Below are 25,378 nucleotides of genomic sequence, written 5' to 3' on the forward strand. Positions count from 1 at the left end.
TGGGCAACAGAGGGGAAGGGGAAAGGAGAAGCCCCTTCGAACAATCGGAAGTCCTTGTGCGGGCTTCCACTGACGACTCATCAGTCTAATCCTGCCCTGTTCTGGGTCTTGGGAGGTGCTCCAGAGGAACTTTTACTGTTCACCCACAGCAAGATGAGGCCACAAAACCCTCACTGATCACGGTCATCGACAAGAACCTGTGTTTGGGAACAGGACACAAGTTGCTTAAGGCCCTCCAAAATCACAAACTGAGAAAGTCAGAATGCAGGATGACCACAGCGCCATCAAGGAGCACAGCGTTCATTGACATTTCAATTAGGGGCATTTTCTAAAATCAGCACATTGGTGCTGAGCAACCTGGCAGCTTTGTGAAATGGCTGGACTTTATGTTCGGGGCACTCGTGATCATCATTAATATATTCTGCAATGACCATACAGTTGCCTTATGCCAAGTCAGATCGCTGGCCCACCCACTGCATAACTGTCTCCTTCAGCATTTAAGAACATGGTGCCTTCCAGATGTTTTGGACTGTGACTCACATTAAAGATAAAGGTAAAGGACCCCTGGATGGTTAAGTCCAGTCAAAGGTTTGCTATTGGGAATAGTACCAGGAAGCCTAAAGGAAGAAGACAAGACATTATATTTATACGCAACAGTAGCCGCAAGGCTATAGATTGCGGAAAATTGGAAAAGTGGCATTATGCCGACAAAAATAGAGTGGCTTGCCAAATTATTGGAGTACTATAATATATCCAAAACAATGGGAGAATTTGGAAGGATCTCAAAAGAGAAGATAGACAGGGACTGGAAGGTGTTTTAAAGGATACTTGCAAAACCATATTGAAAAATCAGAACTCCTATTAGAATAAACAAGTTCTGTTTCAAATACTGAAATACTAAATAAGATGGATAACAATGTGTAATAGAAAAAGAAGTATGACATTGGGTGTGTGAAAGAAAGTAATAGAAGTGGAAAGAAATTGGAATTGAGTAGATTGGAAGTCTAACACAAAGGTGGGGTGAGGGGTGGTGGATGGTGATGGGAAAAGGAATTATCTGTGGTATTGAGTGTAGGTATGTTTGAACATTTTTAAGGATTGTATGAAATGTATGTTTGTATGCTTGTATATTTGCAATATATGTGTATTAATGCTGAATTATTTTAACAATAAAAACTTTTCAAAAAAAAGAAAAGTCCAGTCAAAGGGGACTATGGGGTTGCGGTGCTCATCTCACTTTCAGGCCAAGGGAGCTCGGAGTTCGTCCACAGACTCACTTTTTTTTTTACTCACATTAGCCCCAGCCATCAAGGCCAGACTTCGCTTATGGTGAAGGGCAGGATATACAGTGTTAAAAAATCAACGAATTCCTTTCACTGGTAGTGCCAAGGGATCGAACCTGGGATGTTCTGCATGCTATGGTCCAGCTTAAGCATGGATGAGCTCAGCTGGATAGACTATGGTGCTGATAACACCAAGGTTGCAGGTTCAATCCCCAAATGGGACAGCTGCATGATCCTGCATTGCAGGGGATTGGACTAGATGATCCTCATGGTCCCTTCCAATTCTATGAATTTAGCTTCCTAGTGTCTAAGAGGTTAAACAATAAATTTACAGAGAGAAAATTCAAACCCAATGAGCTGTTCCTGCTCATGTGGAGGGTGGGGAGTAAAAAAAATAAAATCCTTTTGGAAGCCAACTCTCATACTGTGGGGACCCTAGAGTGCCTTAACCTTCGGAAGAAACTTTCTGGGAGATGCAGAAGACTTCCTGTCCTTCTGTGTAAATTAAGCAGAAGCTCACAAAATGAAACCGTGGGCATCTGACAGTGACTGGCCACTGTAAGAATGGTTTGCTTAGCTACATGGGCCACAGGCCTGATCCAGAAGGACTCTTCTTATGTTAGCCTGGTGTTACAGTTATAAAAATATGAGCAGATGAGGAGGATGAGCAAAAATTGCAGAAGAAGTGGGTTGAGTATCAATTGTCATGTAAGCACAAATAAGCCGATTATCTGAACGGCGTTGAGAAAACATGTAACTACACCAGGAACTGCAAATTTTCATATGGTTGCGTAACTATTAGCATCTGAACATTAATTAGAACAAACTAATGCTAAATGTTACATAAGCACACTAATGAGTGATGAAAAAACAGCAAACCATATTCATCAAGTTAGAAATTTTGGCTTCCATTTTGTGTTTGTTTTGCTTTCAAGGCTTTTCCTCGAAAGCTGTTAACACTCATCCAGTTTAATTAGGTTTTTAGTTTTCCACTAGAAATATAAAAGGGGGAGGGGGGGAAGCTTCCTGCTGTACATAATTTCACTTTACACCATTTGACAGTTGAGGGGGAAATTCTAGGTGTTCCAACTTTTCTTCCCTGTTTGTAATGAGGAACAGATAAAAATAAAGCAAATCAGAATACCCTTTTAGCTTCCACTCATGAAACAAACCTTGACAGACTAACAGAACAACCCAACCTTCTCCCCGTTGTGCTGGGCTGGGGTGTACACAGAGTGAACGCAGGTGTCCCTCCACACAGCTTTCCTGGCTAAGCTAGACTACCACTGAATGCCAGTTGTGGGGAGGGGTTCCTGCTGATGGAATTCCTGCCAGCAAGTGTCTGCAAATTGGTAAGCTCAAGGCCAGAGAAGGGGTCACTGTCACCATTGCCATGAAGAAGCGTTCCACTGCCATGAAACAAGACACTCAAGGGCAGGGTGCCAAGGATCCTGAGTTGGTATCACTGCTGCCAGGGTGGTATCAGGTCCTTAACAGGCAACTGTCTTGATATAAGATATATGCACAGCTGTTAAAAACAATTTCCTCCACCTGCAATGCACCTGAATCACATCAACTTCAGCTACTCAGAAGTTCGTCGAGAGAATATGACAGAAAAAGCATTGCCTACTTTCTAACCCTCAAACGCTATTTATATCTTCCCCGTTTCAGCTCAGGAACATAAATCTATACAACGTTATCTGATTCAATTAATTCCTGCTAACATTAAACTCCATTTGCGTTGCTAACCTAGACGTGCTGACCCTGTTTCCCCAAAGGTCTGTGTTCCTCCCGAATGTCCTATGGCACTGTCTGATTTCAAATTCTAACCAGATTACTCAAAATTATTTCCCTTGTTTTAATGTTCAGGATATATCACAGACTTCCAAACTCACAAACAAACAAACAAACAAACAAACAAACAAGGGGCGTTTGCTCCTACAAAATTTCCAAGTAATTTCATTTCAACAGCAAACACCTCTCTAAAAAGCTACAACAAATGAGGTTTTATCATTTCCTCATCTAACAATTATTGGGGACCCTACACCAAAGAATTCTGAAGGACACACATTAGTATTAACCATGCATTAAAATTCATATGAATACTGCACATCAAACCATCCTACTGAGAGTATACCCAGTGAAATTAATGGACCTAAGTTAGTCATGCCTATTAATTTTTAGGGGCCTATTTTGAGTAGGACTACAAGCTATTGTTGTAGGGTGGCGCTGTGGTCTAAACCACAGAGCCTAGGGCTTGCAGATCAGAAGGTTGGCGGTTCGAATCCCCGCAACAAAGTGAGCTCCCGTTGCTCAATCCCAGCTCCTGCCAACCTAGCAGTTCAAAAGCACATCAAAGTGCAAGTAGATAAATTGGTACTGCTCCGGCGGGAAGGTAAACGGTGTTTCCGTGACCTGCTCTGGTTCGCCAGAAGCGGCTTAGTCATGCTGGCCACATGACCCGGAAGTTGTCTGCGGGCAAACGCCAGCTCCCTCGGCCTATAGAGCGAGATGAGCGCCGCAACCCCAGAGTCGTCTGCGACTGGACCTAACGGTCAGGGGTACCTTTACCTTTACAACCTATTGTAAATAATCTGAAAAGCCCCAACTGCGAAATCTAGCGGCCAACCTTTCCCCCCACTTGAACTATTTAATAAACTATAACAGCAAAGCAGAGTACCACGGGTCTCTCAGTAACCTTGAAAGAACGGTATTGACTGAAGTCTTGTATTATTGCAGTGAATGTGCAATCGTGATCACTGTGACTGCCACATACTTTAAAGAACTCGTTTCAGAAGCACCTATCATTGTTTCATTCTTTGTGTGAATGCCACCAAAAATTTAAAAAAACCGTTCGCCAACAATATTGTGCAGCCTCACTAAGCTTGTTTATAGAATCAAAAGACTGTTAAGAGGGGAAGAGTATCATCATGCCAGCTATGAATCTATAACAAACACAAGCAGCATATGTAGCATGAAAGATAGAGCACAAGAATGTGAAGGCTTCCATTCATTTATCTAATTTAGCTACATCTGAACAGTACAATTCATGCAGACCCAGTACAGTCCTATTGCTTCCAGTCTCTTGCCACTCCTAAGAAATTGGGAGCAGCGAGTAGCATCCGTCAGTCCGATTTTTCTTGTTTGTCGCAAACAGCCATTACAATATAGATCACAAGAAAGCAAAACAGGACAATCCAGTTACAAGCTAAAACATATCAATTTTCAGAAGTACAATTTATCAAAACTTAAAATGGGAACATTCCCCCACATCAATTTAATATTATTTTTTTTTTAAAAGTAGTCCATGATACGTTTCTCACTGTTAGTGGACATAAAGCTACTCTATAGGTAACAAATTTGTTTATCCTGGCCAGCAACCATGTAATTTTGAAGTCATCTGACTGACCGCCTAGAAAATTTTGAAAATCAATAGAAGCATCAATCCTGAGGTTGGAAATATACAGGATATTGTGCACAGTGTCTTCAATCTGGCAAGAGGTTATCACACGCTTTGTTTTCCTCACATTCATTCTTCCCTGACAGTCTATGCCTAAACCATGGTTAAGGGTTACAGCTATACCAATCTTAACCGCTGTTAATGCTGAATAAGGTCCCTCTTCACTAGGGCTTATAGAATCATAGACTCACAGAATTGTAGAGTTGGAAGAAATCTCAACTAGATCTTGCATGACAGTTGGCTGTCCAACCTCTGCTTGAAAACCTCCAAGGAAGGAGTGTCCATCACCTTCTGAGAGATTCCATTCCACTGTCAATCAGCTCTTACTTTCAGAACCCCCCCCCCCCATGTTTAGTTGGAATCTCCTTTCTTGTAACTTGGAAGCCATTGGCTCCAGAGAAGGAGAAAACAAGCTTGTTCCATGTGACTGCCCTTTAGATATTTGAAGACAGCTGTCATACTTCGCCTCAGTCTCCTTATTAAACCATTTCAAGCCCCATGGGTCAAAGTCAGGACAGGGGAAATTCTTGTTTATACCAAATGGCACTTATTCTACAAATCCCCCCTCTCTTAAACTGTTATTCTTATGTGAAAGTCTGTAACTAGCTATGGAAAATGACATTTGCACTTTCAATCCTCTATTTTCAAGCATTTCACTGTCAAGCAGCTTTCTACGCTAACCCTAAACTCTAAATGATTTTGGGTGGAAATCCCCTGGATTTAGAAACTATTTGGGGTTGGCAATAGTAGTGCTAAAGGAAGCAAACTGGGTGAAAGATAAAGATTTGCAGAGGATTGATTTGTGTGGAACTGTGCCATCACAGCTGCTGAGACCAATTATAGCTATGCAAGATTTTTAAAAAAGTTGTTAATAGTCACAGTATGTAGGCTGGAATATCTGCTAAATAATTAACAGCCTACATTATTGTCAGCAGGTGCTTCTGCAATTAACCTCTGGCTATTTAATTGGTAGCTGTGCCAAGAAAAAGCAAGTCATCCTTAAACGTGCATCCAATACTGAAACTCAAAAAAACCCCCAAAAATATCACAAATATACCGCTAGGTTTTAAAGAAAGAGAGTAAAGCAGATCCAATGAAGAAAGAAAGAAAGAAAGAAAGAAAGAAAGAAAGACTCAGTGAAGTGTTTGCAGTCAACAGTCGAACAACCATTCTGATTTTAGGAGATTTACAGAAATTGTTTTTCCCAACTTTGCTTTTGTTGTGCTTAAACGTCACCTTCATCTAAGTTAAAGAAACAATGCTATTGGCTGTCCAAGAAATCTATTAGATAAAAACAGAACACTTTACAATACAAATGAGGTCCTTCACAAGCAACTTGGCACTTTGCAACAGATCCTTTACAATGAGCTCTGCTGTGATGCTCTGCAACGCAATACAGAATTCTTCACTTTCTGGGTGACTATATAGAAAAAATGATGAACCGGCAACTAGATTTGCAGAGGTTGCCTAGATCAAAATTTACAGAGTAGAAGGCTTAAATCTATTCAGCATTCAGTCACAAATGAAACATCTTCATATTTTTGCTTTTAGTCTGTATTTAAGAACCTGATTCAAATGAATAAAAGTATTAAAGTTCGATCCTTGGTGAGTCTTCATATTGGTCTCTGACATTGAGTTGTTCACTTTGAAAATAATTGTGGAAGAGAACGGTATATGTTTAAGTCTGCTTGATCAAGAAAATATGTGTGTGTGTTCTCCTGTATGTTAGATATGATGAAAATATCTGAGCGTTCTGAGGTGCAAACATTTTTTTTATCATTGCTGCACAACGGCCACTTCGAAACTCTTCAAATCACTTGGACACCTATGCTGTAAACTTACAAAATGTCCAATGCTTTATTTATTATTTTACTTGGAGCGTTTGTACCCCACTTTACAGCCCAAAAGGGCTCCCAGAGCAGCTTAAGGTAAAGGTAAAGGGACCCCTGACCATCAGTTCCAGTCGTGACCGACTCTAGGGTTGCGGCGCTCATCTCGCTTTGTTGGCCGAGGGAGCCGGCATACAGCTTTCGGGTCATGTGGCCAGGATGACCAAGCCGCTTCTGGCAAACCAGAGCAGCGCACGGAAATACCATTTCCCTTCCCGCCGGAGTGGTACCTATTTATCTACTTGCACTTTGACATGCTTTCGAACTGCTAGGTTGGCAGGAGCAGGGTCCAAACAATGGGATCTCACCCAGTCGCGGGGATTCGAACCGCCGACCTTCTGATCGGCAAGTCCTAGGCTCTGTGGCTTAACCCACAGCGCCTCCCGCGTCCCATCCCAGAGCAGCTTACATACAATCAAAACAAGACAGTCCCTACTCACAGGCTTTAGATTTAAACGAGAAAAATCCAAGGGACAGTGAAGAAAGGGGGCGAAGCTTGGGCACCAATTTCCTACACCGGATGTTCCTATGATGACCAGCTGCCACAGTTTGGAGGAAGGAGGTGCCTGATGAAGCTGATGAAATGAGACCTAATTCCCATCTCCCCCATTGAGGCAGCTGGATTGGCTGCCCCCAAATGATAGCTGAGGGGAGAAGAGGCCTGATGGAGCTGGCCTGTCACAGCAGTTGATGGTGTGAGCTGTGGTTCACACCTCTCCCAACGAGTCTGTCCCCCGGCTAGTGACATTTCACTTGCTACTCCAATAAGGATCAGAAGAACCACATTCCTGACAGGTCTCTCCAGTGTCTGGTTATGGTGTTTCTGGCTGCTGAAAGTAGGTGGGTTATGAGTTCTTTGTGGTGTAAATGGGCATTGTTGTCTTGGAAGATGTTTAGTAGGGCCAATTCTGGGGTGATGTCTATTACTTGCTTAGTTATTTTACATATTTCTTGTATGGCTGTTGTCCAGAATAGTTGGATTTTGGGACACTTGGTACCAAATAGTATGGGAAACAGCCCTACTAGAAAAATTAACTAATAAACTGAAACTGACACAGGGACAAACAGAAGAAGACGCCTTCACCCCAGTATGGCTCCCCTTTATCACATACACAGCCCAACAGGACAATGACAATAATCCACCAACAGCATACAAATCAATATGGCTAACCTGATCCAAAACACCCACCCACCTCACTCACACACGAAAACAAAGATCACCACAGCCAATCACAAGCAAACAATCACACCCTAGGCCAACCCCAACTTCTCTCACCACCAAAGGAACACAAGTGAACAACACAAGTAACGCTGACACCAAACTCTACATACATTAAACATAATAGAAACACCGCCACCCGACCCCACCCCCATCCATCTTCCCTCTCTCCACCCCCCTTTCTTTTTTCCTTTTTTTCTTCTCCCCCAATGCCTCAACAAATGAAACGGATTTGTAAAAATGTTACATGGGGGGAAAAAATACGAGGCATTACACTTACTTCTGTAAAACAAGAAAATTCTTAATAAAATTAAAAAAAAAAAAGAAGAACCACATTCAGTTTCTGAGTCACACGTTGGTCATAGGTTTTTAATAAAGCTTTTTTTTAAAAAAATAACACCATTAAGCGTGATGAATATCTGATTTTACATCCCTTTCTTTGATTAGCGTTTTGATTTCTCTCTCTTGTTATAAGACAATATTAGCATACTTAAATAAAATAGGGAGGAGCTTTGTTACAAAAACAACAAAAGCATGCAAATACAGGAAACTCACCTGACGCCCTTCTAATGAACCGGTTTATCACTGGAGCTAAGAGAAAGAAAAAAAAAGATGTTTTGTTAGTAAATTCTCACAGAGTACTTTACAGAATACACTCTCTTAGCTATGTGAAGTACATTTCTAACATACTGCAGTTACTACAGTTTGTTTGTTTGTTTGTTTATATATATATCTTTGTTGAAATGTGCACTCGATACATAGATACAACAGTAAAATAAATTTCTCAAAACATCACTTCATGATGAAATTTAAAGGAAGAAGAGACTTGCAAGCAACGATTCTGGGGACCAGCGTGAGTCATGTGAAATTTACTTCTCTTTTGTCCCTCTAATCCACAGTCCGCCAACCTTCAAAACCACATTGTCTTTTCCCTGCCTACGTAAGGATTCATTCACAATGTTATTCTTATTGTTTGTATGTGCAAGGACTTTAACTCAGGAGTGTAATCAGCCATTTGCCATCTAACGCAGGCTAGGTCCTGAATAACAGAACTCCAGGCCTGGGAAAGTCACATTCTATCAGAAGAGCAGCCAATGACTTGGGAGGAGGGGGATAGTTGCAAAAATTGATCTGCAAGTTTGACACACGCATTTCTTAATGTAAAGTACTGCAACGTGAAGTATTGCTCACAATTAAAAATGTGTTTGCACTGAAAGAAAAAGTTCCATGATGTGCATCACTTCATAAATGATGTCAAGACTGCGGTGAGTTAAAAAGCATCGGCACAATGAAAATATATATATATATATATATATATATATATATATATATATAAAATAAAGCCTTACTCCCTCAAAATGTGGCTATTGGCTTCAGGCAGCCAGTAGTAACTCTTGAGATTCAAGTTCTCAGTCTCAGGGATGGGGAAGCTGTGGTTTTCCAGATGTTTCTGGGCTCCAGCTCCCCTCCCATCCACATGACCAAAGTAGCTCAGCCCATTTTATGGGGGGCGGAGAGAGACTGAGTAGTGTAACGCCCCTATAGTCCAGTGGTCCTTTCCTGATGTGCTGCAGTTGCATTTTTTAGGGAAATGAGGGAGGGAGCTGTGAAGTGGATTGTAGCTGCATTGCAACTACTGAAGGGATGAAGGGGGAGAATTGAGGGTTTCAGTGGTGACTTGGGAAGCACAGGAGGAGAAGGGGGGAAGTCCCATTGTACCGGCTCCTGCTGTTTAGTAGACTCAAACCCAAGGTCTAGTTGCCAGGTCTACCTCTCGAGAACTAAAGGAGGGATAGACCTGGAATACAAGTTTCTCAGAGGCTAGGCCTAGCCAGGCTTCACCCCTGCTCAAAGCACCAGAAATGGCAGGCCTGTTCTCAGATTTTACTTATGCTTTATTGACAGTATTTTCTGTACCACCACTCCAAAAAGACCAGCAGGTGTCCATGGCCATATCTCCTTTACAAAACTTGTGATGAAACACGTATCATACATTTTGAATTTTCAGTTACTTGGTACAGCAGATAACTAGTCACGGGGTGGCAACCTAAACAGCAAACAATCTATTTTCCCCCTCTTTTTACAGCAAACTATTTCTAAAGTGTTTATACTCGTTCTGCCTTTATAGTAATCCCACTCTGCACTTAATGAAGAGTATGAGTAAGGTCACTGAATTTCAACTGTGTCTTTGAAATTTCCGTTTCTAATTACAGATGTACACTACTATTAAATGTTATCAAGGGAGAAATGTTACAAAATGCAAAATATGGTTCTTTTTTGTTCTCCAGCTGCTCTTTCCTGTAGTATCTGAAATGCCATTTCACCATCCCTTGTATAGGATATTCACCTCAGGATTGCACTCAAAGTCCATTCCCTACTGAATGGATTGGCTGGTGCACAAACAGCCCCTTCCATTATCAAAATGTTACATATTTATTTTGAGATATGTATCATGCCATGTGGCGTAATAGTGCCTCATGGTAACTAGCAATCACCATTCAAAAGAAACAACAACCATTAATACATAATTGAATAAATGAAACCCACAATCTAGAAGCCTTAAAAAGATTTAAAGTAACACAATGCAGCTGCAAAACGCAAGCTGGAATTAAAGGGGTTTGGGATTTTTCAGGGGTGGCCAACTCCCAAGAGACTTTCTTGGGGTTAAGGTCAAAGTTGTTGAGCTTTCGGGGGTGCAGGGCAAATATGTTATATGGTGAGCTTTTTTTTATGGGAGCCAAAGTTGTTGGACACGCCATTCTTCTTCAGTGCACTAGCCCAATGGGCAACTTGCATTTTGCCACTGTTGAGAATGCCCTGTCCCTTGTTCCTGCAAATCTAATTTAAATAAATGACAGGACTCAAAGCAGGCCATCACCCAAATGTATTAGTATATGTTTCGGATCAGGGTATATGGAGAAGGTTCTCCCTTGGGTACCTTGAACCAAGTGCATTTATGGCTTTAAAAGCTAATACAGTGATTGGGGGTGGGGGGGGGAGAGAATAACAGCAATGGACAACACTACAAGGTTGCTGTGAATACCATCTCAGCATCACTAAAATCCCCAACCTGCAGCATAGGAGTGAAATATTACGGGACCAGTATAAAGTACTTTCTCAAACATCAGCCTGACTCCCACCCTGCAATACTCCAAGTGAATTATTGTTCCTTTGTAGGTTTTTGTTTGTGTGTTACTTATTTTGCTTTGCCAATTCATGAACAGTTGGGAGTGGCTGATGCTTATTCCAATTGGGTCTTTCTTTCATTCATTTGACTTGATCTCATTCTCAAATGCATTTGTCCTCCTTCACTGTTTGGCCTCGCTCTGTAAGAAGCACCCATGATCACCCCTTCTCTCTGTACTATGGGTACATAAACCATACATCTGACAACGTGGGCTCCTGCCCAAGAAAGCTTATGACACAAAGAGTAGTGAATATATTAAAGATACCGCAAGACTCTGTTGTTTATAATCAAGAGAACTGCTGGGAGGGCAACACCAAGACTGTGAAGCACATTAAAAAATAATGTATAACAAATACCAAATTCTTTCAATCAAATACAGCCCTTTCAAACTCTCAATTTACCAACAGTATATAACCCAGTTTGGCCATCAGTGTTATATGTAAGCAGATTATTCAATTAAGCCAACAACAATAACTTTAGCTGCCACGCGATTTTAGGCATTAAGAGTTGATGACACCATAGAAAACAGCTTCCAAATGAGCAAGTCTAACCCAACAGCTAATACTTCCTAACCATCTTCATATCTATTTTGAACTTTGCAAGAAACCAAAATATGACAGATGTTGTTTTCCACTAAACAGCACCCATCTTCTCTGGTTAAGAGATTCACGCTGATACCTTCAGTGACAGTTTGCTTTAAAACGCAACTCACTGTGGCAAACAGGGGAAACATTTTGGTCCCCAGGGACAAAACCATGACTGCTATTTGCAGCAAAAGGCAGAGACAGCAAAGATAGCAAGGGAATAGCCATGAAAACCAAACCACCCTCTTGGCATTTTAATTAAGGCCATTTCCAATATGAGGGTGAGGGGACTGTAAATCTCCAATACTAACACAGTTTTGACAAGAAAGCTCAGGTACAGTTGCTGCTTTTAAAGATATCCAGGGTGTTGAAACTATTGTGATCTTGTTAGGGAAGTCAGGGCAGGGTGGGGGGGGGGGCACACAGAGAGGCAGAATAAACAACACAGGGGAAAATGGAGAGCAATTCTCTGCTGTATACACCAGACCAGCAACTCGTTTTACAAGACGGCCATGAGGAGGCTGCTGTGGGAAATGAATCATCCTACCTCACAAGTATTCTTATTAGCTTCTTCTTCTTCCTATATACATAAAAACGTAATGCTGTCAACGTGCAACCCCAATTCAAGGATTTGTAGTGCAGTGTCACAATCCTGGATGTGCATGAGGTCAGGGTAGGAGAAGGAAGCAAAAGAGACGCCAAGTTGCACAGCAGAAGTAGCCATGGCATGGGAATGAGAAGGCAGCGACAATAAGAAGGGGGAAGTGGTGGTTTAAAACAATGGCAGAAGTCTGAGGTTTTGCCTGTAAGTTGCCTTGTGTCCAGTCAGGGAAAAAGACCGGGTATAAATACGTAAACAGAATTGCAACAACTGCAGCGCCAAGGTCACTCTGAAGTTGAGCAATTTTATCCTCGAAGGGTATAGCCACATCAGGTCCTCAAATGCTCCAGAAGTTCCTCACCCACAGAGAACAGCCCAAGGAGAACAAATGGGGGGTAGTTCAATTGTTTATTGGCAAAGTACTCAATAACAGCATCTCCCAAGGTGCACAGGAAATACAAGCCACTCCTGCTATGTAGCTAGCTAGCTAGGCATCTACTCCCCAGGCTAGTGCCCTGAAGTGGACCACTGAAGCAACAGCGTAACCACGCCTCTCCCAAACTTAAATCCCTTCACCAGAGTGAAATGTGCGCTGCGCAATCAGCCTGAGACTTCTTTGGCATGGTAGCTGCTGCGGCACCTGGCACTTTAAGCCCCTCATTATCCTTGGAGACAGGGGAGGAGGGGATGGAGAAGATCCTAATGGCCAGATTCTCTCAGGGACTGTTCTCTTCCTTCCCTTCCTGATCCTTCCTCCAACTCCTCCCCTGCCTTTGACAGCCCCGACTCTTCCTCTTCCCCGAGCCCCGAGTCCTGCCTCATGGGTGGGGAAAGAACCCCACAAGTCCCTGGCTTCTCCCTCTAGATCTTCCTCCAGCTCCCTTGCCTCCTCCACACCCCCTCAGAGCCCCACTGGTTCCTGAGAGTCAGCGACTTCCAGACTGTCTGAAATAACTCTGCCTCTGGCTACTAGAGGATGCAATGCCAGCTGTAAAAATGAGCCATCTTCACAACCCACACTGCCACATAGTAAGCATAATTGTGTGAATTAACCAGTGTCTGGTGGGCTTTGCCACCTATGCTCTCTACTCTTTGTCTGACTTGCTTCATAGCTCAAAGCTCCCCAGAATTCCAAGGAACCCAAACACTGGAGAGAACTCTCAGGAGCAAGAACATTTCCTGTTTCATCTCACTGTTCCACAGCAAGACCAGAGCACCAAGATGTCTGTCAGCTTTCTTGGCTGCAAAGCCCCCCCCCCCCCAGCATTCAGGAAACACATCAGGTTCCATCAGTCTCCGAGGGAAGAGTGGCCCCTAACACTTACAGGGGGAAATTGCCACTATCAGTCCAAACTTCACCAGGTAATGCTTTGACCTTGACAAGAGAGTGCATTGTCCATCGCTCATATTACTGGGGACAAGTTGTTGTTGTTTAGTCGTTTAGTTGTGTCCGACTCTTCGTGACCCCATGGACCAGAGCACGCCAGGCACTCCTGTCTGAAAACTGCCTCCCACAGTTTAGTCAAACTCATGCTGGTAGCTTCGAGAACACTGTCCAACCATCTCGCCCTCTGTCGTCCCCTTCTCCTTGTGCCCTCAGGCCCCTTCATGGATCACTGCCTTGCCGTGGCAAAGGGGCTTGAATAACTCAGAGAAGCTAGGAGCTATGCCGTGCAGGGCCAATCAAGATGGACAGGTCATAGTGGAGAGTTTTGACCGAACATGATCTACCTGGAGCAGGAACCGGCAAGCTACTCCAGTATCCCTGCCAAGAAAACTCCATGGACAAAGACTTCCACAAATTCTTTCGGAAAGCAAAGACTGATTTTCATGGGGTTCAGTGCTTCCATAGCCAAACTATAGCACTGAACATGCCCAGGACATTCACTGGACTTTAACAGTCTCTATTTTCCCTTGCACAAAACCCCTCTAAGTAGGTCAGTGTCATCCCCATTTACTGCGGGGGCAGATGAAGCTGAGATATTGATTACTTAGGATCTCTCCACAGTCGTCCTAGTTCCACTGAACTCTAAAGCATTTACAGTGGTGCCTCGCAAGACGAAATTAATTCGTTCCGCAAGTCTCTTCGTCTTGCGAGTTTTTCGTCTTGCGATGCACGGTTTCCCATAGGAATGCATTGAAAATCAATTAATGCGTTCCTAGGGAAACCGCCTTCAGACCAGGTCCGGGGACAGTCTGTCCCCGGACCTCTTCTGAAGGCTGGGGGGGGGGGGGCAAGGGCTTTTCTTCCCACCCCCAGCATTTTAAAAAACCCCGGGCCAGCGGAGGACTTCTCCGCTGTCCGGGCGATCTTAAAATGCTGGCGGGCGGCATTTTAAAATCGCCCCGGGACAGCGGAGGACTTCTCCGCTGTCCGGGGCGATTTAAAAGCCCCTGGGAAGGCAGGCAGGGGGGACAAAGACTTTTGCCCCCCGCCAGCCTTCAGAAGAGGTCCTGGACCTCTTCTGAAGGCGGGCGGGGGGCGAAAGTCTTTGCTCCCCCTGCCTTCAAAAGCCGTCCGGGACAGGCAGGCAGGGGGGAGCAAAGACTTTCGCCCCCCGCCTGCCTTCAGAAGGTGTTCCCTCCCCCCGCCCGGCTTCGGAGCACCGTTCCGAAGCCGGGCGGCGGAGGCAGGTCTTCCCTCCCCCCCGCCCGGCTTCGGAGCACCGTTCCGAAGCCGGGCGGCGGAGGCAGGTCTTCCCTCCCCCCCGCCCGGCTTCGGAGCACCGTTCCGAAGCCGGGCGGCGGCGGCAGGTCTTCCCTCCCCCCCGTCCGGCTTCGGAGCACCGTTCCGAAGCCGGGCGGCGGAGGCAGGTCTTCCCTCCCCCCCGCCCGGCTTCGGAGCACCGTTCCGAAGCCGGGCGGCGGCGGCAGGTCTTCCCTCCCCCCCGCCCGGCTTCGGAGCACCGTTCCGAAGCCGGGCGGCGGAGGCAGGTCTTCCCTCCCCCCCGCCCGGCTTCGGAGCACCGTTCCGAAGCCGGGCGGCGGCGGCAGGTCTTCCCTCCCCCCCGCCCGGCTTCGGAGCACCGTTCCGAAGCCGGGCGGCGGCGGCAGGTCTTCCCTCCCCCCCGCCCGGCTTCGGAGGAGCCTTCCGAAGCCCGGCGGCGGCGGGAGGAGGTGTCCCCGCCCAGCCGCCAGGCTTCGGAGGAGGTCCGAGGACAGTGGGGAAGACGCGCTGCGCTTCCCCGCTGTCCCTGAGATTTCCCTATGGGCTGTCGTCTTGCGAAGCAAGCCCATAGGGAAATTCGTTTTGCGAAGCGCCTCCAAAACGGAAAACCCTTTCGTCTAGCGGGTTTTCCGTCTTGCGAGGCGTTCGTCTTGCGGGGTACCACTGTATTTGTTCCATTTGTACTCACAGTGGAATATATGTGAGGTATGTTAAACTAAGAGGCAGTGAATGGCCCAAGTTCACACAGTGAGCTTAATGGGGGAGTCCAGGTCTCCCAGCTCTTAGTCCATATGAAGGCTTCTTCTGCAAACAGGTGTCTGCATTCCATTTAATGGAGAGGACAGGTTTATAAACACACCTTTCACTCCTGCGAATTTTCCTCTCCCACTGAAATTAAGACAGAATCCCTCAAGGCTGGACAATTCAGCATGCATACTGCAGCTACCAAATTCATAAAAGTTTGGAGAATGGGGAAAGGACCTCTCAGATCCAAGTTTAACAAAAGTGACGGCAATGGTGAAAAAACATTTGTTCTAACTTGAAACACTGGCTGCACAGCGGTAGAAAAAGAAAGATGCAGCAAACCTCAAAGCTCACTGACTATACAATTTTGCAATATTATAGCTCAACCGGTGTTATGATTTCTGTTGTGTTCCTTTGCCTTACTTTTGAATCTGCTTATGTGCAAAACGAAAGCATGACATCTGTACATAAATGGTGGTGAAAAACCCAAGCATTTCTGTTTAAATAAACTTGATAATTACACTACAAAACAGTTTTCTTCAGGCACATGTTCTTTTTGCCTTTTCGAGAGAAAGTGCTATGCTATTGTTTCGTTGCTAGGGAGACTGACTTGCGTCATCAAAAGTATTCTGCACCTATGAGCATGCCACGTTTTTTCTTAAGGTCTATGCACCCAAGCAGCAGCTAATTGAAGAGGGTCAGGTGTTCTAAGTTCTCTGCATGCAGCATCTGTGACTGAAGACAGCAGGAGCTATCAGATCTAGTGTGCTTACCCAAGTACCTAACTGGATGCCACAGCATGCCCCAAGTGCACCTAATTTACATATCTAAGCAAGGGCTGCATAAAACTGAGTATCAATGAAAATCTACTCTGCCTTATGGACGCTTCAGGCATGCTTCTACTGCATCAGTGCCTGCAATTCCTTGTATGCATGCCACTTCCAAGACAAACAGATATTAGAGCAGCAGGAGCAAGGTTTTCTTTCTGTATTTGAAGTGCATAATAAATGGAGAGAGAGGGAGGGTAGCCTTCATCTCTTCCGATGGCGTCACTTGCTCAGCCAAATCCAAGTGGGTAAAATTTACCGTATTTTTTGCTCTATAAGACTCACTTTTTCCCTCCTAAAAAGTAAGGGGAAATGTGTGTGTGTCTTATGGAGCGAATGCAGGCTGCGCAGCTATCCCAGAAGCCAGAACAGCAAGAGGGATTGCTGCTTTTGCTGCTCAGCAATCGCTCTTGCTGTTCTGGCTTCTGGGATTCAGAATTATTTTTTTTCTTGTTTTCCTCCTCTAAAAACTAGATGCGTCTTATGGTCTGATGCGTCTTATAGAGCGAAAAATACGGTAATATTATGCATAGATATATAGATACAGAAGGAGGGAAGGGAGAACATGAACATGGAAGCACAGCTCAGAGATGGAGGGAGAGTGTGAGAGATGCCAAGAGCCGTCCTTTCCTGCAACATGCTTGATCCCATTGCAGTTTTCCTGACAGAGCACAACTGATAGACAGCTGCAACTAAAATTTGTCCTGCTTAATGAGAAAATGTTTTTTTAAAGGGTTTACTGTGTTCTTATCTCTTTCTGCATTTTGTTTCAATTAACACTATCACTACTACTTGCTAAACATGATAGCTCCAGCGTTACATTGTTTTCATGGCATATGTGTTTTCCCCACTCAGTTGTTAACTATCACTTGAAAATTGAAATTCAGTACATATAACTTGATGCCCTGGCTATTGTGCAGAATTTTAATAAATATTTATGGAGTAATAGACTGATCTGGAACTTTGCAGTAACTCAAACAACATCTAAATCTCTTTCAGCAACGATCACCATTGTGTATATATAATTTGTATATATATAACGTGTGTGTGTGTGTGTGTGTGTGTATATATGTGTATATGTTTATGTATATGTATATGTTATTTCATTCGATATCCTTCACTACCAACAATCTGTTAAGAAGGAGGAACCTACACATGGTCACGAAGTTTCACATTGTGACTACACATTAGCCGTAGCTGTCCGACATAGGTCACTGACCACTTCATTTGGTCTTTTCTAAAGAAGCAATTACCTGGATTCAGAAACCATATATTAGCCCTTTCACTAGTAATGAATTATAGGACCTCTATTGGGTCCCCCCCAAGTTTTGCTCCTATACTTTATATCACAAGGTGTAAAAAAAAATCTACAATTGCCAGTATCAATAGCAGCCATTTGAGTACAAGCAAGTCACAACGGTGACTTATTAATTAAAACCAGCACAACTATAGAGTTTGATTCCAACTACACAAAATGGGCCAAAAACGCTCCTGGTGATCTATGCAGTTCTTCACTATTAGATGTAATCTAGAATAGGAAAGCTGCCATATTGATTCCTATAATTTGCTTTTGGGCCACAGACTGGTTTTAAACTCAGAAGCCATTTTTAAATCAATGATACAACTCTTGGCACTGAACAGAAATAATTTTGCATCCAACAGCAGTGGACCTGCTAAACAAACAAACAAAATTAGTTGACTTTGAAAGCCAACAATAAAGCTCAGGTGTTCTGTAAATAATATTGATATTCCTATAGCTTGCTTTTTCAAACATGTACACGCCACACACACTCTTCAAAAAACAAACAAACAAACAAACAAACAAACAAACAAACTCTTTTTGTTTCCTGTTAGTGGTGTCAGCAAATTTTAGAGTTGGGATCTAGCAAATTCAGAATTCACCACATCCCATCCTCATTACAAGCTGACACCAACGTCCTTTTGAAATTCAGTTCTGCTTCGTATGCCTACCAGTTATTCCCACTTCCCAAACCAAGTGGAGAAACTGGTATCAGGAGGACTCAATGGTGCCAAGTCAGGCCTTGAAGGCCTCATCCTTAAGGTCCAATCCTCCCAAACAAGTCGGGGGGGTGTAATTTTATCTCAGAAGAAAATTAAAAATCCAGTTACAAAGGGTCCAGACTTTCAGGATAAATTAACAAGGCCTCTCCTGTCTGCAGGGAATTCTTCCCCTTTTGCATTTGCTTAGGAAGGAGGGGAACTGGTAGGGAAGACTAGGAATAAGTTCCCCTGGGCATGTGAAGCAGACAAATTAGATCGAAAGCTTGGAAACTTTCTCCCTAGTGATCAGATACAAATATTACTAGGCAACCCCTTTGCTCTCTGACAGAGTGTTAAATATTTATTCCAGCAAAAAGGCAATTCTAGTAAAATAAAATCTGCCAAGTATTAAAAAAAATGGGCCTCAGTTCTGAAAACTATGGGAAGGGAAGCTCATTACGGTAATCTCACACCAAACAGCTGGGATCTACAAATTCATAAGTAGCCTCTGCATTTTCACTGTATGGCACAGTAATATCAAACAAATATAGGTCACAAGACGTAGATGCAGTAATTTCCCTAAACATGACTGGCAGACGCATGACATGTTTTCCAAAATATATGAAGGTACTACCTTATATACCTGGCCCTATCACTGTTCTACCTAATTCCAGTACTGTCTACTGTTGTCTAGGATGCCAGGTACCCAACCTTGTTTCTTAAAATATTTTTAACAGCTGATTCCAGGGACTGAATCCAAGATCTTCTATGTGAAAACCGTACCTTGTGCTGGGAAACCAGCCCCCCATACTGCTCCGGGCAGGCTATGTACATACAATCATCATCATCATTTTATTTGTATGCCGGCTTTCCACAGTTAAAAACAATGCTCAAGGCGGCTTACAACACGACAAGATTTATATAATTACAAAAGTCGCAAACAATAAATAAACCACATTAAAAAAAATAATACACAATGAAATGGGGGGGAAATTATACATAAATCAAAATCTATAACTAAGAATACAGCATTAATATCACAGTTTAAAATGACATTGGTAAAAAATAACAACAATTTAAAAACAACAACAACAATAACAACAACAGAGCACTCTCTGCCCAGTGGCAGCGGCGGCGGCGGCAGTCCTTTATGGAGCCTGTCGGGCCCTGCCCTAGGGTGGTGAGTGAAAGGACTGGGGCCCTCAGGCGCTAAGCCTGTAATATATACAGCAGACTTTTTCTACTATATTTTGCTACATGAGCACAGACTCCAATCCTGATTCAGTACAGCGATAACTCTATAAACACAAAATAATGAAGGAAGGTAGAAACTGCTTCAGGGTATAAGTCTTGTGCATGCTTTACAAACACACACACAAAAATATATATCAAGAGATGCTCACTCTAGTGTTTGAGTCATGGTGTGTGTGTGTGTGTGTGTGTGTGAGAGAGAGAGAGAGAGAGAGAGAATATACAAACAGCAAAAGATTTATTGAAAAAGATCCATGAGTTTTCACAGGTGACAGGTTACAAAGGTGCATATTTCTAATGCTCTCAGGCAGAAAGGCATGTGCTCAACTGACCTGATGGTGCAGAGAAGTAAAACCGGTAGGTCTCATCAGCTATGAACTGTCTTGACTGAAGGATAGCCTCAGCTCTGGAAGTTTTCTAGCAGGCAGTGGCACAAGATAGGCTCTCTGGGGTCACCTGACTCCCAGGGCCAATGTTCTGGCTTGAAACTGTGCAAAAATCCTATCATCAGCAGCCCTCCTGGTACAAGAAACCAGGAACCAACAAAACTCGTTTGCATGGAGACCATGACCTCAAAAACAAACAAATGATGAAGTTCACTACAGGTAACAAAAGCTCTACAACAGGGGTGAGCAAACTTTTTCAGCAGGGGGTTGGTCCACTATCCCTCAGACCTTGTGGGGGCCCGGACTATATTTTGAGGGGGGGAAATGAACGAATTCCTATGCCCCACAAATAACCCAGAGATGCATTTTAAATAAAAGGGCACATTCTACTCATGTAAAAACACGCGGATTCCCAGACTGTTGGCGGGCTGGATTTAGAAGGCGATTGGGCCGGATCCAGCCCCCAGCCTTAGTTTGCCTACCCATGCTCTACAATACCTCCTCCAAGTTACTGAAAAGCTATTGACATTACACAGCCACATTGAAAGAACGAGCCTTATACAGTGGTACCTCAGGTTAAGTACTTAATTTGTTCCGGAGGTAACCTGAAACTGTTCTTAACCTGAAGCACCACTTTAGCTAATGGGGCCTCCTCCTGCTGCCGCGCTGCCAGAGCACAATTTCTGTTCTCATCCTGAAGCAAAGTTTTTAACCCAAGGTAATATTTCTGGGTTAGTGAGTCTGTAACCTGAAGCGTATGTAACCTGAAGCATATGTAACCCAAGGTACCACTGTACTATCTTCAGAGTACAAAGGAACCCCTTCTCCCAGTATTTGGAGTAGGGTGGGAAGCAAAAGGGCTCACCCTGTCCACAAACAACTTAAATCCCACTGATCCTATTGGGAGAGATGCGAACTTTCCTACTCATGTCCATCATAGAACCAAAGAATTGTAGAGTTAGGGTCATCTAGTCCAACCCCTGCAATGAAGACATCTTTTGCCCAACGTGGGGCTCAGCCCCTGAGATTGTCGCAGGAAAAAACCCCCGCAATCATTCAGTTTGTACAAACTTCACACACACTCACACTCATACACTACATACGCTACGCTTCTGTTATAAAGTCATAGAAAATCAACCATACATCGGATTTGCACTGTTCCACTTTTATTTGACTCCATGAAGGAAGGACTACAAAATGGGGAAGGTTTGATACAGGGCAGCCATAATCCCTTGAGCATACCAGCACATACACAGGAGCCCTGCCCAGTTGCTATGCCAACCCTGATGGTCCTAGACAGAAGACCATCAAGATCACAAAGAACCTGCATATGGGAGTGGATTCAGCACGGACTGGAACAAAGGACAATAATCAGCTCTTCCCTCTGGGGGCAGGAAACTGCAAACTCCCCTCTGTCACCTGGAAAGTACTCATAGGGAGGGGGAAAGGGGGAACCAGCTGGGTGACAGGACACTCAGGTTACCACCACAACTCCTCCCTCAACCCCTCCTTTCTGTGATGTATGTATGATGTTTCTGGGGGTGGTCTTGATCTACAGGGTGGCAATTTCAAAAGTCTTTATAAGGCCTTGCACACCATTTTTCTGGGTCCTTCCTCTCTCCTGCAAGTGAGGGGAGCACCCTGTTGCAACAGATCAATAAAGGCCAAGCCTACAGGTTGCTTTTTTGCTCCAAGTTATCCTGGTTGGTGTCTTTGTTTTTGTCCAAGGGAGCCCTCGGATTTTTCCGTTAACAAGATTAAGAGGGTTCTACTGGCTGATACTTAGAAGTGCTTAAGTGTGGCTGGATCACAACCAAAAGTCTGCTACATGGATAGAAACGACCTAGAAACCTCTTTATATATAAAATTATTTTTCTTGTTTTCAATGAAACAAGAACATACAATAACAATTTTATTATTTATACCCCACCCATCTGGGGTATAAATACACATGGATATTCTTGAAGATGTTCAGAGCTTTGCATTTGCACTACAACAGTGTAGCTTAGGTTAAAATTTAATGCTTAAAAAAAATCAAAACAGTTCAGCCATTAAAAAGACAAAAAAAAAATGCAATTCGAAATGAGAAACAGATGAACTCTTCTATGACATGCACAACAATCTAATATGAACTGGGTTTCTCCCGACCAAGGACATTCTTAACATGTTTTATTTATTGCCTGCACTGGGGCCGTTTCAAAAAAGCTTTGCTTCGGAACTGAGCAATGTAACAAGAGAGACACAGCACACACAATATGAAGAGATACATAATTCCTCATGATACTTAGACAATTACAAGTGGCAAACCAATCACATTAAGATGAAGCGAAAAACAGAACCGCACGCATCTTGCAACAATTTTCCTGCGTTTCCATAAGCCAAGAAACAGTAATGGCTGTGCCACTTCCCCTTTGGCCGAGATTTACAGAAACCTCCCTAGACTCGCAGCAAAATGCAGAGGAACAGCAAGAGAGCAGCTGCCTCCATCTCTAACACTGAACTTGGTGACATCACTGTCTCATACTCTCTCCTTTATCACTTACTGTAAACACTTGAGGCAATTAAAACGCAGCAATCCACAAAAAGCACTTCCCAAAGATCAACCACATTTTATCCTCCAACAGCTTTTCAAATGAAAGAACAGAGATGGCACTCTCTAAAAGATGCTCGCTATGGCAGAATTAGTTCATAGGAACATTATGGTTCCCTCCTAGCCATCCATTTACTGTGCCGTTTAAGACATGTAAATGTGTGGTCCCTTCTCACCAAAGTATTCTGTTCCTAGCATATATTTTTATCCTTGAGCAGGGAAAGGGAACCTGCAGACCTCTATAAATGTTGCTAGACTCCAGTTCCCATCATCCCTAAATATTGGCAAATCCGGCTGGGGCTGAGAACTGCAGACGACCAATTTTCTCCACCTGTCCTAGAGGGGGAAATCTACTTCTAAGCTTTTCCTCCTCCCTTCAGTTCTTCTCTTCTAAAAAGAAAATAAAAACCCAAGGGTCCTACCCAGCCAGATTTAACTGAGTAGACCCACCAAAACTGGCTTAATTTAACCATGTCCATTGACTTCAATGGGTCTATCCTAAGAGTGTCTAATGCTGAATGCAACCCAAAACCTGAAACATTTTATTTTATGATCTGGGAACTGTCTCGTAAATGTACTGAAACAGAGAGCCTCCTTCCTTCCTTCCTTCCTTCCTTCCTTCCTTCCTTCCTTCCTTCCTTTCTTTTTCTTTCTTTCTTTCTTTTTCTTTCTTTCTTTCTTTCCCACTCATGTGGGCCTCCTGGGAAATGGGATGGAGGTAAAGTGTGAGCCTATTTGTACATTTTCCAGGTGGAAGAGAAGCACCTGCTGAAATGGGCTCTTCTGTTCAACAATTAAAAAGCAAGCAAGCCCGACTTGAAATTATGCCTACACGCATGATAAATCCCGGTCTATTAAAATGTAAACTTAAAATCATGTTGTACAATGCACTTCTTCTTTAGAAGAGAAAAATGCTGTTTCACTTACATTATACCAAACAGGCAGCACCAAAAACAAACGCCTAGAACTAGTTCAACATTGGGTGGGAGGGGAATCAGAAAAGCAAACTTCTTGTTGTTCCCTGATGCAGAACTCAGTGCTTGAAATTTATTCAAGTTAAAATGCACACGTTCTTTCTGTTAGATTTGTCTTATATTTTTGTTCCAGCTATATTCAGCTATTATTATTATTATTATTATCTCTTAAATTTATATACTGCCATTCGTCCTTAGATCTTAAGGTCATTCGCAGCATAATAATACAACAGAAGTAACAATAATAATAATGGACGTGGGTGGCGCTGTGGGTTAAACCACAAAGCCTAGGACTTGCCAACCAGAAGGTCGGCGGTTTAAAATCCCCGTGATGGAGTGAGCTCCCGTTGCTCGGTCCCTGCTCCTGCCAACCTAGCAGTTCAAAAGCACGTCAAAGTGCAAGTAGATAAATAGGTACCGCTCCGGCATGAAGGTAAACGGCGTTTCCGTGCGCGGCTCTGGTTCACCAGAAGCGGCTTAGTCATGCTGGCCACATGACCCGGAAGCTGGCTGCGGACAAACGCCGGCTCCCTCGGCCAATAAAGCGAGATGAGCGCTGCAACCCCAGAGTCAGTCAAGACTGGACCTAATGGTCAGGGGTCCCTTTACAATAATAATAATAATAATAATAATAATAATAATAATAATAATAAATAAATAACTTTTATTTATATCCCGCCCTCCCCAGCCGAAGCCAGGCTCAGAGCGGCTAACAACAGTACAGGGGTTCTCACATTTTCTACCTCCAGGATCCACTTGAGATGGCTAAAAATTACTGAGGTTCGCCAGTCACAAAATACCGGTAGTTAATCCAGAGGCTTCTTTCTTTTATATCTTCTCTGCACATGCCTACATGCTTCTCAAAGTATTTTTGCCCATCTCCAGGAATTTCTTCTCCAATGTTTGTTTCACACGTAACTCGTACCCTATGCAAACACCCCACCCTGCCAGTTTCTCTCTTTGCTTCTCCCTGGTCCTTTTACATGAACTTCCTTCTCCTATAGCAAACTTCCTCTTACCCTTTTCTATTCCCGGTTTATGATTAAATATTAACCTTGCTTCTCGTATTCCACTTTCCTTCAACAACTCCTCTGTCCCTTTCCTCTCGGAGGAGAGCTACCTTCCTTCCCTCCCCCCTGCATGCAAACTTCTCCATCTCCGAAACTACCTTTACTAAGGATGCAAGGAGTTGCTGTTCCTGGCATTGGTCCAGCTGAAAGGCTAGTAGGCAGGGCAGGCACGGAAAGAGGTACTGTGCAGACAGTGGCATTGGGGACCACCTGAAAGCGGTCCAAGACCCACTGGTGGATCCTGGCTCACTAATGGATAAATACTGGCTTATACACGCATCTATGTGGAATGACTAGAACGAGTAACTTGCTTTAGGCGTCAGGGGACACCTAGGCTTTTAACAGTTGCACAGAATGGGAAAGTCCGTCAGATGCTTCTCCCTTTCCCTGCAATGCTCCCACCTGTACCACTCAGTACTGTGATGGGAAAAGTCTGCTTCTGTCAGGGGCAAGCCAGCAGTAAATCACACTGAGCGAGTTGGAGTTAACTCTTTCTTAGCAAGACCAGGATCTGAACAGGAGTGTCAGGCCAAATGAACACAGCAGCTCATCTCCAGCAAGCGGGCTGCTGAATTTATCCCTATCACACAGCTCTTAGCATGCACAGGAGCACAGCCAGAAGATAAGCGGTTCTGCAACTCTAG

General features: G+C 43.7%; 1 protein-coding gene across 1 annotated transcript in view; it reads right to left on the minus strand.

Moving 5' to 3' along the window:
- PRKAR2B (protein kinase cAMP-dependent type II regulatory subunit beta) overlaps positions 1-25,378 on the minus strand; it is a 64,073-nt gene that overhangs the window by 29,284 nt on the left and 9,411 nt on the right. Inside the window, exon 2 of the mRNA XM_081023691.1 lies at positions 8,407-8,442. Coding sequence (XP_080879817.1) covers positions 8,407-8,442 — 36 coding nt within the window. The remainder of the gene's footprint in view (positions 1-8,406; positions 8,443-25,378) is intronic.

The sequence above is a fragment of the Podarcis pityusensis genome, assembly GCF_964106645.2.
Source record: "Podarcis pityusensis genome assembly, chromosome: 10".
Taxonomy (NCBI): Eukaryota; Metazoa; Chordata; class Lepidosauria; order Squamata; family Lacertidae; genus Podarcis; species Podarcis pityusensis.